At 38.1% G+C, this 13,699-nt stretch overlaps 1 protein-coding gene across 1 annotated transcript; it reads left to right on the plus strand.

The window, feature by feature from the left end:
- The first annotated feature begins 1,173 nt into the window (after positions 1-1,173).
- On the plus strand, positions 1,174-11,975 carry LOC116411538. The gene is made up of 11 exons (XM_031903983.1): positions 1,174-1,233; positions 6,031-6,241; positions 7,819-7,878; positions 8,187-8,279; positions 8,686-8,748; positions 9,059-9,211; positions 10,564-10,617; positions 10,915-10,968; positions 11,254-11,301; positions 11,476-11,620; positions 11,728-11,975. Exons 1-11 carry the CDS (start codon positions 1,174-1,176, stop codon positions 11,753-11,755), a joined length of 969 nt encoding a protein of 322 aa, XP_031759843.1. The 3' UTR covers positions 11,756-11,975.
- Positions 11,976-13,699: the final 1,724 nt, after the last annotated feature.

The raw sequence follows: 13,699 nt of genomic DNA on the forward strand, positions 1-13,699 counted from the left end.
GTGTGTTTTCATGTTCATTACTGACTTTTGTACCCCTTTCCTTATTCTCAGAGAGAAGAGCAACATATCCCAGGTATAAGAAGGCAATTAGCTCATACCTGGATGAATGAAAACCTTCATAGTCAGATTATACTGGATAGGACACTATAATGAAGGAATATAAGAACTGTAACAATGAAATCAGACTAAAGTAATGAAGGCAACAGCTTCAGATTCAGTTCTGTGGCTCTAAATGGCAACCGCACTGAATGTGCTTCAAGAAAGTGAACCCCAATGGGTGGGTGGGTGGGTTTGGTGGGGTGTAACCAGGCCTTAATTAATGTGGCCATGGTTGTGCACAGTCTAAAATATAAATAAATTAGCAAGTATGTAATAAAGCTGTAATAAAGAAGAATATTTGCTATATATATATTGTTCTAAATACAGTTTTATTCTTTACAAATTTTAAAATGCTATATAAATAAAAATACCAAGATTGGAGAAGAAAGTGAGAGTTTTGGCATGCACGGGGCACTTGAGGGGCAGAATAAGGCAAAAAATCTGCTACCTTACTGAATGGGTGGATCTCCCCATATATCACTAACTTTACATTACAGGGGAAGCTTAACTTTAAATGAATTTTTTGTATATTATAGAGCAACAAGTTCTAAGCAGATTTTATACAAAAATTGTTAGTTGGTCTTTACTTTTTATTTTGTAGGCTTTTCATTTTTTACCATTTCTATTTTGCCTATTTCCACCTTGCTATTGAAAAAGATGTGTGATATTTGGGGGTCACTGACCCCAACGACCACAAGTCATATTGACAGTGAGGGTTTACTTATTATTCATATTTATAAATGTGCATGGATGATAGTTTGTTGTTCGATAGAAGAACATTTTAAGAGAGAGGTGTGCAGAAGAGAAAGGTAGCAAGGAGAAAGGGAGAGCAGGGGGATGGATATTGGCAAATAGTGGGGGGGGGGTAACTAAATTAGATAAAGAAGAAGGAAGATTAGTAGGAGAAAATAAAAGAAATTGAATGAAAAAAAGTGCACATTTTCTTATTTAAGAAAGCCCACTAAGGTAAAAATACCTAAAAAAAAAGTTGTCCCCCCCCAAACCCTGCAAGAGGGCTTGAGCAATCATAAATCTACCCCCTAGTGTGGCATTAGAGAATGCAATAAATCAAAAATGACTCTGCTGGGGAAAGTCAAAGTCACTCCAGCACTTAAAGGGACCCTTGGGACTATAGTGCGTTTTCATAATTGTCAATAATCACCCCAAAGCCTACCCACTGCTGGCAAGGAGAAGCATGTGAAAATACCACTAAAGGTGAACCTTGCTCAAAAACCTAGTGCATTTTAAAGCTAAAATCGCATGAAATCTCCCATACTGATAATTCATTGGCAGCAATAGGTGACCCTTGGGGACAATATGAAGAAAAGCAGTGAGGAAAAAAAACATGAATGAAAATCACTGTGTGCTCCCGGCTAAGTGGTTGTCCTTCAAAATAATGACTATTCTGTATCCTTTCCATAGGAGAGATGCAGAAAAAAGCCAACTGAATGCAGTGCATAGGTATACTCATAGTTACAGTTATGAATATGTGGATTTGCAAATAGCCTGTAGGGACTCCAATGAATTGGGCCCCTTTAGTTGGGTTATAAAAGGGGATGACTTCCATGTTCATCAGGTTTTAGTCCTGGAACCTCCCCTCTGTAAAGAGGTGTACAACAGGCTAGTGTTCAGTATAGGAGATACTGTAATAGGTCACTCTAGGAGTGACAGGCAGGCTAGAGAGAAAGGGCAGAGATAGCCCCAACAAGAGAGAGGGGTTAAGACCCCCCAGCGTTCATGGCTGGAGTTCAGGACATGTAGTGTCTAGTCAGGAGAGCCAAGTCAGCACCTGGGAGTGTTCCCATTTAAGGGGCCCTACGCGTGGACTGTGGTTAGTTCCTAGGTGGGATCATCCGGTGGGGGTAGCCCAAAGAGAGAGGGTGTGACTTGAGCCATCTGTGTGACATCCCCTGAAAGTTCTGCCTGCATCAATAATAAAGCAAGTTCATCTGGTTCACCATCATAACCGGTGTCTTGGCTGTTCATATACTGAGGATCCTCAACTGCCTGGTAAGCAGCTACCCCAAGGGAGGGGCAAGGTACTGGGAGTTGCAGGGAGTCCTGGTCCAAGGAGGACATAATTGAGTTTTCCCAGGAGGAGAAATATAGTTCTATCTATACCTACCCTGGGTGGAGGAACGCCATTCAACAATATTATACCTGTCCCCCAAAAATAAGCTCAGGGCTCCTGTAGTGCCACACGCAGGTGATTGCGTGTTAAAAGTACAACAGTAGCCAAAATAGGGTTACAAGCCATACACTGTGTATTGAATCTAGACAGTATAAAAACAGGAAGAAAACAGACCAAAACCACAATTATGGCATTACAGAAAAAATAACTGTATAAATAGTAATATACCAAGTACAGTATGTACATATACAAATAAATATAGTGCAGTAGGTAGGACCAAAGACCTGTTTCACATCCCACTACATATAGCCGCTGTGACATTACTATAACGGACTGCTTCACTTTATCTACAATTGCAATGCAGTCATTTCCCATCACTTGCCTTCTGAAAACAAGCGTCTCGTCTGGTATAAACAGGCCCGACATGGTGCCAGGAGTAACAATAGCGCTCTCTTACGGCACAGGGAAAAAAAAGTACAAAGTGTAACAAATCTGCTATTTACTTATGGAACTACATTTTGGGCTGGATGTATCTAGACAACATATATTGCACTAGGTGGCAACAATTACTCCGCTGTGCTTTCACAAAAATACCCTATTGGTGCAGAGAGGTTCCAGTTTTGGTTGATATTTATAGGTGCTAAATTCCCTCCAAGTACACTGGCGAGAACCTAAATCTACCTGCATTTAGTCCATTTTGATTCTGCAACCCATTCTGTTTGCTAGCACCACTGGCCTACAGCAACTATGCAATTACAGTAACATCAAACTGGGAAAAAAAAAGGTTAAAAAGGTGATCCAAAAATCTATCCTGCTGTTTGACTAGCCAATCCTATTACAGACTAAGGGGCATGTTTACTAACATTGGAGATAAATATCTCCGGTGATATTGCCCATAGCAACCAATCAGCATTAAGATTTGAACAGTCACCCACAAGTTAGAAAGCAAAGACCTAATTGGTTGCTACAGGCAACATCACCGGTGATATTTATCTCCATTCTTAGTAAACACACCCCAAAGTCACTTATAGTCAGGGGGGCAGGATAGAAAGGCAAATAAATACCAAACCTAAAAAAACATTAAATACATTCTAAATAGAAAGCATTTATGGCCAACCACCCCTGTAGATGAGCAATAAGCATGGGCTGTCAGGGGTTAATACACACAAGATATGTATACCTGTATATATACATGTATACCTCAAGACTATGAACAAATCAATGCATTTTAGATCCTTAGCCTGTCTGCTCATATGTAAGGGTAGAAAAGTGGGAAAGCATGTTATTTTAAAAGGAGTGTCTTCCATTATTTAGCCCTTAAGTAGAACGTAAAGTGCACACCCCTACTTTTTATGCATTAGTGGCAACTCCCAAATTTCTGCTTGGGCAACCATGAACTACAGCAGGGCCCCTAGGGTTACAAATGTCAAATCAAAGCCAATCAATCAGAGTGCCTACTTTTACAAATAAGAGAAGGAATGGTCGTACTCCTGCTATAGCACCTATTTAAGGGAAAATAAATGGAAGATGAAACCTACATCCAAAATAGTGCACATTTCACTGTAAATATGGCTAATATTCCTATAGTGCATGAATCTGGACACAATTAAATGACTGGACAGGGCCAGACGGATTTCCTTTTTCTCTGTAATAATAAAACAGTGATTAAAAAGGGAATCATTTAACCATTAAATAAACCCAATAGGATTGTTCTGCCCCCAATAAGGGGTAATTATATCTTAGTTGGGATCAAGTACAGGTACTGTTTTATTATTACAGAGAAAAGGGAATCATTTAACCATTAAATAAACCCAATAGGGCTGTTCTGCCCCCAATAAGGGATAATTATATCTTAGTTGGGATCAAGTACAGGTACTGTTTTATTATTACAGCGAAAAGGGAATCAGTTTTAAAATTCTGAATTATTTGATTAAAATGGAGTCTATAGGAGGCGGGCTTTCCATAATTTGGAGCTTTCCGGATAACGGGTTTCCAGATAAGGGGTCCGATACCTGTATATGAAAACTTTTTATCAGTTTGTGCCATTGAATAATACTATATACGAATACTACCATTTTAGGTATTTATGGATATACTCTGGCGAGTATGAGGCACTGTGCTTATGCAAAAACCAAACCCACACATGGTTACATCAACCGACAAATGGACAGAGCTGTATCTTTCACTTCCATACATCATTTGGTTACAGTTAGAACCTGGATTATTTGCTGTCAGGTGATAAGCGAGTGACGTATATAATATAACAATATGGTAACTCGAGGGAAAATATGTGAAAGGCCAATATTTATTGATATGTATACAGGCCGGGACCATGGATTCTGGCAAATGTGAGAGGGGCAGCTGTAAGATGCCATAGACAGTCACTGTTTAGCAGACCTGTGGGGGGCTGTTTGGGCCTCTGTGTCCTAAAATGCCAGGGCCTATTTTGAATCCCAGTCCAGACCTGCATGTTTATTGCAATTTGAAAAGATTCTTTGATAGGTCACTTATTATGATTTGAATGATCAGTATGTTAAGTATTAATTATAAAGGTATAGGGTGAAGTGTGAACTTTCCCTTTATCAAGGTTTCTATTTAACACCATTAGTGATGGGCGAAATGTTTCGCCAGGCATGGATTCGCCGCGGAAAAATTCACTGCGTGTCCAAAAACAATAGTAGGCATAAAAAAAATAGTTGTGAGTCAAAAGAATAGTCGCAGTGTCAAAATAAATAGTCGCGTGTTAAAAAATAGTCTCAGGCGTTAAAGAATAGTCGCAGCCTCAAAATAAATAGTCGCGTGTTAAAAAATAGTCGCAGGCATCAAAGAATAGTCGCGGCGTCAAAATAAATAGTCGCGTGTTAAAAAATAGTCGCAGGCATCAAAGAATAGTCGCAGCCTCAAAATAAATAGTCGTGTGGCAAAAGAATAGATGCGGGCGACATATTGCTTTTATGCGCGACATTTTTGCCACTTTGCCAATTTTTTGGCGAAGTGTAACGGGACAGCATATCATTCTGCCGCTACTGAACAATTTATATGGTCAGTCATACATAAACCAATGTTCTTTTAGTTCCCTAATGTGATTTTTTCTTTTTTATTATACATTAACAGTAGAACATAGCAAAACATTTTTTTTATTTGAATTGCCATTCAAAGTGTCCATTCCTTGTTCTGAGAACATTGTAGTGTTGTTTAGAACTAAATGTCTCCTATAAACAGTTAGAGATAAAGAGTTCAATAAGTTCAGCCAACAGGCACTGTGACAGTTGGAAGCTGGAGCAAGAGCCCATTGTGACATCACAATGACATCACAATGGTTATGAAGCGCAGTCACACAGTGTAAGCTGATCTTGCTCAGTCCTGTTTGGATTGACCTAGAGGACAGACATGTTTTTCAAATTTAAAAACATTTTTTTTAATTTTCTTTTTATTTCATTTTACTTATCAATATTTTACCTGAAAACAGGTGAGTTTTCCTTAGTAGGCTTGATATTTTTTTAATGAAATATTTTCCCACCTTATTGCCAAAGGGGATTTCTTTCTGTATTATAATATTAAATTTAAGTTGAACTTTTTTACCTATTTATTTTATTTCATCATACATCTAATAAATAAATACTTAAATACTTTGAGCACAAACTTTACAATTATTTCTAACTATAATATCTCTAGCAATGTTAGATTATTATCTAGATTATATTATAGATATTATTTTTATCCACAAAAATACAGAAAACTCAGTTTTATTTCTATTCTAATAATGGTCACGTTGATTTTATTATTTTATTATAGAGCAGGGAAGATTTTTTTTGTGCATTATTTTCATTGGTTTAGGCCTGGCTGCCACAATTCTCAGGCCCCCCCCAACAAATCTACACAGTTTTACAAATTCAATAGGACTAATATCTCCTTTTCTCCTTATTGCAGAAGGGAATAATTTTTTCACGGATGATGATGATGATGATGGTATAACAATTCCGCCGAATCCTTCTGTTACAACACTGCCAGGTAAGATTAAATTGTAGCTGTTAATAACGTAAGGCAGAGCCAGGTTGAGAGTTAAGGGCACCCAAGGCAAGCCCACCCTCATATTTAGGATGTTCCCTATGTATGATTAGAAAAATGTTCTCTGTTTTGATTCACACCCAGGCAAAACCTTGTGCCAGTACAGTTTTGTCACTTTAAATGTATATTTAAACGTATTCTTGCTATTACTTGGAAAAATACTTATTTAATAGTGCAATTACTTCATACAATTCTAAATACGCAAACCCACACATATGAAGTACCTAAGAAACATTGTATACACATAGAGAGCAGGCACTCAATAATTCCAACTTTGACAGTTTCAATTAAAAGTAAGATATCTTGACATGGGGGGTTGCAATCACGGCCCCCTTTTCTCCTAACCCACACCCCAGTCTAACCCCCCTCAAAAACCAAACACAGAGCTGCATTTTTCTGGGTGGAAAGGCCGCAGCTTATTTTATTGATAACACAACATAATTGTAATCAATGTATCATTCAATACACTTTACACCAATTACATAAACATAGTTACATACCATTTAGCCGCTGAAGGCTGCATTACAATTCTTACCATTATAATAACTTAACCTTAGACAATTGAAGAATTCTTTCAAGCCTGTGACTAAGCCTCCACAACCAAACTTTCCCAACCCCTGTGCCTACTATGACCCCCCAAAGCCTAGCCCCCAGGCCTACCCCCCCAGAAAAGCACCTGTCCCTTAATCTATTTAGCCCCTTTTCGGCCCCCCCTAGGGCAGCCCCACCCTGCCTTAAGCTGTGACTAATCAACCAGTTCCCACTTATTACCTGTCCTCTCCCTTCTACAGCCACGAGGTAATGGATGCCTTCTTCACTTGTTTATATGGCCTCTTTCTCCTCCCATTTGCTGCTTTGATACTACAACTCCCATCATCCTATACACCAACTTCCTATGGGTCCCTATTCACCCCCCTTACCATGGCCTCGCTACGCTCCACCTATCCCAGGCTCGCTCTTCCGGGCTACTATCTTTATATTACATTTACATGTCTGCATGTTCCATGCAGGGCCGGAACTAGGGGTGGGGTAGGTAGAAGAGGCAGCTGCCTAGGGTGCAATGATTGGGGGGTGCCAGGCAGGAACCTCTCCTGCCTACCCCTAGTTCCTTTGTCATTGCCCCCTCCGCTTGTGATTATGCGGTGGGGGCAATGAATTATCGCGTCGCATCTGGAGGGTGCAGGGGCGAGGTGGCCGATTGGGTTGCCTTGGGCGCCCGGTTGGCTTGGCCCGCCCCTGGTTCCATGCTATAAGGCACTTAATCACAGGCTATGATTAAGTCTTTTTATGGACATGTAAACTTAAATAAATTGGATTTTGTACTTTTAATTTAATCTGTCAAGGTTGGAATTTTTGAGTGCCTGCTCTCTATGTTTATATGGTGTAGTCTGCTCCTTTTGGCTGTAGGTTGAGCCTATAGACCTCTTTACATCTATGTGATTATCCTCTTCCCTTCTGCATACCTAAGAGAAATACCTGAGATAGGACTGAGTAATAACATATATTTTTTTTAAATTTAGCAACCACAGATGACGAAGAAGCATATGATGATGCTACTGAAGGCAGCATAAGTGTGGAAAGTGAGTATTACAGGTTCCCACAAAGCAATAACATCTTGTCTATACAGCATTGCTAAACTTTCATGGTTACCTATGTAAATATTAAAAAATTTTTTATTGTTTATTATGTTTACACGTGTTTATAGGGGGTTACACGGTCACTGGGGGCTGCTGTATGGTACTTGCACCATTATATTTCACAGTGCAATAGATTGTGATTCATAGCACTGAACCTAAACTTGAATAAAGTGAAAGCACATAAATATGAAGCAGTCTAACACTCAAACATACCTGAAATAGGACTGAGTAACAATTTTTTTTTAATTCAGCAACCACACAAGTTCATCAAGAAAATGTGGATCATGGTACTGAAAGCAGCAGAAATGTGGATCATGTTACTAAAGGCAGCATAAGTGTGGAAAGTGAGTATTACAGGTTCCCACAAAGCAATAACATCTTGTCTATACAGCATTGCTAAACTTTCATGGTTACCTATGTAAATATTGAAAAATATTTTGTTTATTATGTTTATATTTACACTTATGTTTCTACAAATTTTACCAGTGGTGTAACTAGCCCGGGCCAAGCCCCCCAGCATAAAGAAACTTTGATAGATCAAGGTCCCCCTACCCCCCAACTTCCCCCCCATAGTCACCGGGGTCTGTTGTATGGTACTTGCACCATTATATTTCACAGTGCAATAGATTGTGATTCATAGCACTGAACCTAAACTTGAATAAAGTGAAAGCACATAAATATGAAGCAGTCTAACACTCAAACATACCTGAAATAGGACTGAGTAACAATTTAATTTTTTTTTAAATTCAGCAACCACACAAGTTCACCAAGAAAATGTGGATCATGTTACTAAAGGCAGCATAAGTGTGGAAAGTGAGTATTACAGGTTCCCACAAAGCAATAACATCTTGTCTATACAGCATTGCTAAACTTTCATGGTTACCTATGTAAATATTACATTTTTTTTTATTGTTTATTATGTTTACACGTGTTTATATGGGGTTACACGGTCACCGGGGTCTGTTGTATGGTACTTGCACCATTATATTTCACAGTGCAATAGATTGTGATTCATAGCACTGAACCTAAACTTGAATAAAGTGAAAGCACATAAATATGGAGCAGTCTAACACTCAAACATACCTGAAATAGGACTGAGTAACAATTTTTTTTTTAAATTCAGCAACCACACAAGTTCACCAAGAAAATGTGAATGATGTTACTGAAAGCAGCAGAAAAGTGGATCATGTAACTGAAAGCAGCAGAAATGTGGAAGATGTAACTGAAAGCAGCAGAAATGTGAATGATGTTACTGAAAGCAGCAGAAATGTGGAAAGTGAGTATTACAGGTTCCCACAACACAATCATCTTGTCCATAAAACACTGCTAAAATATCACGAAGGACATAGATAATTATTCAAATGTATTTACTCTTCCATAGTGATGAGCGAATCTGTCTGTTGCAAAGCGGCGAAAATGTTGCGTGTAAAAAAAAATTTGTCGCCCGCGGCTTTTCTTTTGACGCGCGACTATTTATTTTGATGCCACAACTATTCTTTGACATCTGCGACTATTTTTTTGATGCGCGACTATCAATTTTGACGCCGCAAGTATTTTTTTTAACTGCGACTATTTATTTTGACGCCGCAAGTATTTTCTTTTAAGTGCGACTATTTATTTTGAAACTTCAACTATCCTCTTGACGCGCAACTATTTATTTTGACGCGGGATATTTATTTTGATGCCCGTCCACGGCGAATTTTTCAGAGCAAATCCATGCCTGGCGAAACATTTCACCCATCACTACTCTTCCATATCACCTCAATATAATATTATAGTGAGTTGTTTAAAAATGTACTTATTCCACAAGTAGAATAACTTGCCCAGACCAGGTCCCCCCACAAAAAAAAAATCTTTAACAGGCCCTGCCATGTCAAGGGTGCTGTGAGACTGAGGGGAGACTGCACACACGTGAAGCACCCCAGGACTGGGATAGTATTTTATTTATTGTGGAAAAACTTTGAACTTCAAGTGTCCATAGAATATAGATGTAGTGCCAACGTATATGGCCTCCTGTAGCCTCAGCTCACTATTATACGTATATTAATGAGGGGTCTGCATAACAGTAGCAGTCTTGGTGTTCCCTTCAGGATCTGTGTAAGTGCTCTCTAATCACAGGGAGAACTAATACAGGAACTGAAAATACATCTCACTTAGGGTGCAGCCTCTGCAGCTTCAGCCTGTTCAAGCCCTGGATTAGATCCAATGCCCCCCTTCTTGCCACGCAGGGTGCTGATTAGGTAGTCTGGCATAAACTACTGTTGCTTTGAGCTTTGGTTTAGTTAGACAGCAGTGACAGTTGGTTGTACCATATAGTAGGGAGGGAGGGGGGGAGGAAAAGAGACTGGGACAAACTAAAACCATTTACAAGAAGATGTAGTCAAATTGAAAAACAGCCCCACTGCAATGGCACAGAATCCTCAGTAGTACCCATCCTATTGTCCCCATAATGGGTTCAGGGTATGGACGTACAGCCATGGTATATATGTGCCACTGTATTGTATAGTGTTAGGGATTGCTATTCGTTGCACTGTGACCCTATACTTCATTAAATATTTAGGCACATCAATATATAGTAGTCAACCATAAAGGAATATAGGAGGTATATAATGATCTTTTGTATTTCAGAAACTGCAGATTATGGACAAGAAGCAAAGAAAGATGATACTGAAACAAGTGAAGGTGAATATGGGAAATGCATTCCTATTAATTCATAGTCCTTTGTTCATTTACAGCATTTGGCATATAATTTCCTTAAAGATTCAAGTACACATAAATAACAATATAGTAACAATTTGTTGAAAAAGAATATAATGATACTGGTAACATGAAAAGTAAGGAAAGGAAGTTTTAAATTGTGCCCATTAATATATTAATATGAAATGCCATCCAGCTGCCAAGTCTGACATTCTTTGGAGGAAAATATACAAATGACTTCATTAGACATAGAACTGACTTGTACATTTTTTTTAATTTTAGCAACAGTTGATGACCAAGAAAAAGAGGCCAATGATGCCAGAAAAAGTGTTGAAAGTGAGTATTACATCTAAAATAGTAGAAGTGATATATGAGGACATAGTTGTCCCGATTGCAGTTATTTCAGGGAAGATTCTGTTGTCATAGGCTGCAATTAGCAGATGCTTTAGTGTAAATGGTAATTACTTGACTAAGCTTTTTGCTGCTAGTTCACTCTTTAAGGTGAATGTGTTCTAATACCCCCTAGGATTGCCTAGCAGCCTTGTTGGCCAATTTTAAATCTGTTTATTTTGCCATTGGGTTTCCATATTTGATATTAATGTTGTTCTTTTTTTCCCACAGAAACCACTACTAACGTGCAATCTCCAGTGCCAGCCTCCTCAGCACTAGGTAACACTACTCTGGGGGAATTAGACCTTTTCGTTAATATTTCAATAAGATTGGGGTACCTGCCCTATGGGAGGAGGGAATGCATGATTTATTACTGAATATTTGACACTGACAGATGTTCATTAGGTTCCTGCACGAGACCCAAGTAGCTAATACAATCGTATTTCTTTTCAGAAATGATGGAAGATTTGTTGGAAGATCTGGATTTGGATAACGATCGAAATGTTATAATAATTTCAACAGTTGCCGCGTGTGGATTTTTGCTAGTGATGTGTTCACTGATGTACTTGGCACTTGTTATTTCACGCCTAAAACATAGGTAGGTCAATTTACTATTAGGTTGGCAAATATTCCTTTAATCCCTTTTTTATTCATGTGTGTTTTCATGTTCATTACTGACTTTTGTACCCCTTTCCTTATTCTCAGAGAGAAGAGCAACATATCCCAGGTATAAGAAGGCAATTAGCTCATACCTGGATGAATGAAAACCTTCATAGTCAGATTATACTGGATAGGACACTATAATGAAGGAATATAAGAACTGCAACAATGAAATCAGACTAAAGTAATGAAGGCAACAGCTTCAGATTCAGTTCTGTGGCTCTAAATGGCAACCGCACTGAATGTGCTTCAAGAAAGTGAACCCCAATGGGTGGGTGGGTTTGGTGGGGTGTAACCAGGCCTTAATTAATGTGGCCATGGTTGTGCACAAAATGTTAATAAATGTTAATAAATTAGCAAGTATGAGATGCAGGAACTTCTTTGGAGTTATTGCGATATCATGTAGACTTTTTTAAAATTGTATCGATAAAAATTTTAGTTGATCACCTATATATTGTGACCAAAAAGGCAAGAAAGAAATGAAGTGAAGTAGCAATTCACATTAAAAAGAAAACAATATTGCTAATATTCCTATACTGCATGAATCTGGACACAATGAAATGATTGGACAGGGACAGACTGGCACTTCACTTAGAGATATATATATATATATACAAATAGTATAACTTAAATAGTTTCACATTAAAAATGGTCTATTATATGGCATTCTGCTGCTACGAGAAGAGAGATGTTTTTTTCCTGGTTATTAAGCTTGTTATTCTTTGCAAATCAAGCCGTCTCTTACAGATAAAAAAGCCGGGCAGGTTTAAATGTTATATTTGGAAAGTCACATGCTATAAAAAAAACATTCTTTGTTGGATGCTATACAATGCAAGCTTTTGGGAGATTTTCAGAATCTTTTTTAAAAACTGCTTAATAGGATTGTAGTAAAGTACTCTGGAGTACTCATCAAAATGTGTACTGGACAAAAATATATTGTTTTCTGGGGTCAGTGTTCCCTTGGGGCCTTTTTAGGCCCTGAATCTGAATTACCTGAATTATCTGAATTATTTCTGGTGCTTTGGTTTTAAAGTCTATTTTTTCTAAAAATGTATGTTTTCATTCTTTACTACAACCGGTTTTAACATAAAAAGTGCATGCTATATATGCAGATGCTGAAGTTGGTACAGGTATAGGACCAGTTATCCAGAATGCTCGGGACCAAGGGTATTCTGGATAAGGGGTCTTTCCGTAATTTTGATCTCCATACCTTAAGTCTACTAAAAAAAAATCAATAAACATTAATTAAACCCAATAGGACAGTTCTGCCCCTAATAAGGGGTAATTATATCTTAGTTGGGATCAAGAACAGGTACTGTTTTATTATTACAGAGAAAAGGGAATCATTTAACCATTAAATAAACCCAATAGGGCTGTTCTGCCCCTAATAAGGGGTAATTATATCTTAGTTGGGATCAAGAACAGGTACTGTTTTATTATTACAGAGAAAAGGGAATCATTTAACCATTAAATAAACCGAATAGGGCTGTTCTGCCCCCAATAAGGGGTAATTATATCTTAGTTGGGATCAAGTACAGGTACTGTTTTATTATTACAGAGAAAAGGGAATCATTTAACCATTAAATAAACCCAATAGGGCTGTTCTGCCCCCAATAAGGGGTAATTATATCTTAGTTGGGATCAAGTACAGGTACTGTTTTATTATTACAGAGAAAAGGGAATCATTTAACCATGAAATAAACCCAATAGGGCTGTTCTGCCCCCAATAAGGGGTAATTATATCTTAGTTGGGATCAAGTACAGGTGCTGTTTTATTATTACAGAGAAAAGGGAATCATTTAACCATTAAATAAACCCAATTGGACTGTTCTGCCCCCAATAAGGGGTAATTATATCTTGGTTCTGGTGCACTCAAGGGATCACAACTTTTCATATAAACTGTATTTTTGTGCATATACAAGAATATTAAGTGATTACTACAATGCCCCATTCCATTTCTGGATGTTCCATGCCTAAATGCAATCATACATAGAAATGTGTGGAAACCGGAAACACA

Source organism: Xenopus tropicalis, chromosome 6, assembly GCF_000004195.4.
Source record: "Xenopus tropicalis strain Nigerian chromosome 6, UCB_Xtro_10.0, whole genome shotgun sequence".
Lineage (NCBI taxonomy): Eukaryota > Metazoa > Chordata > Amphibia > Anura > Pipidae > Xenopus > Xenopus tropicalis.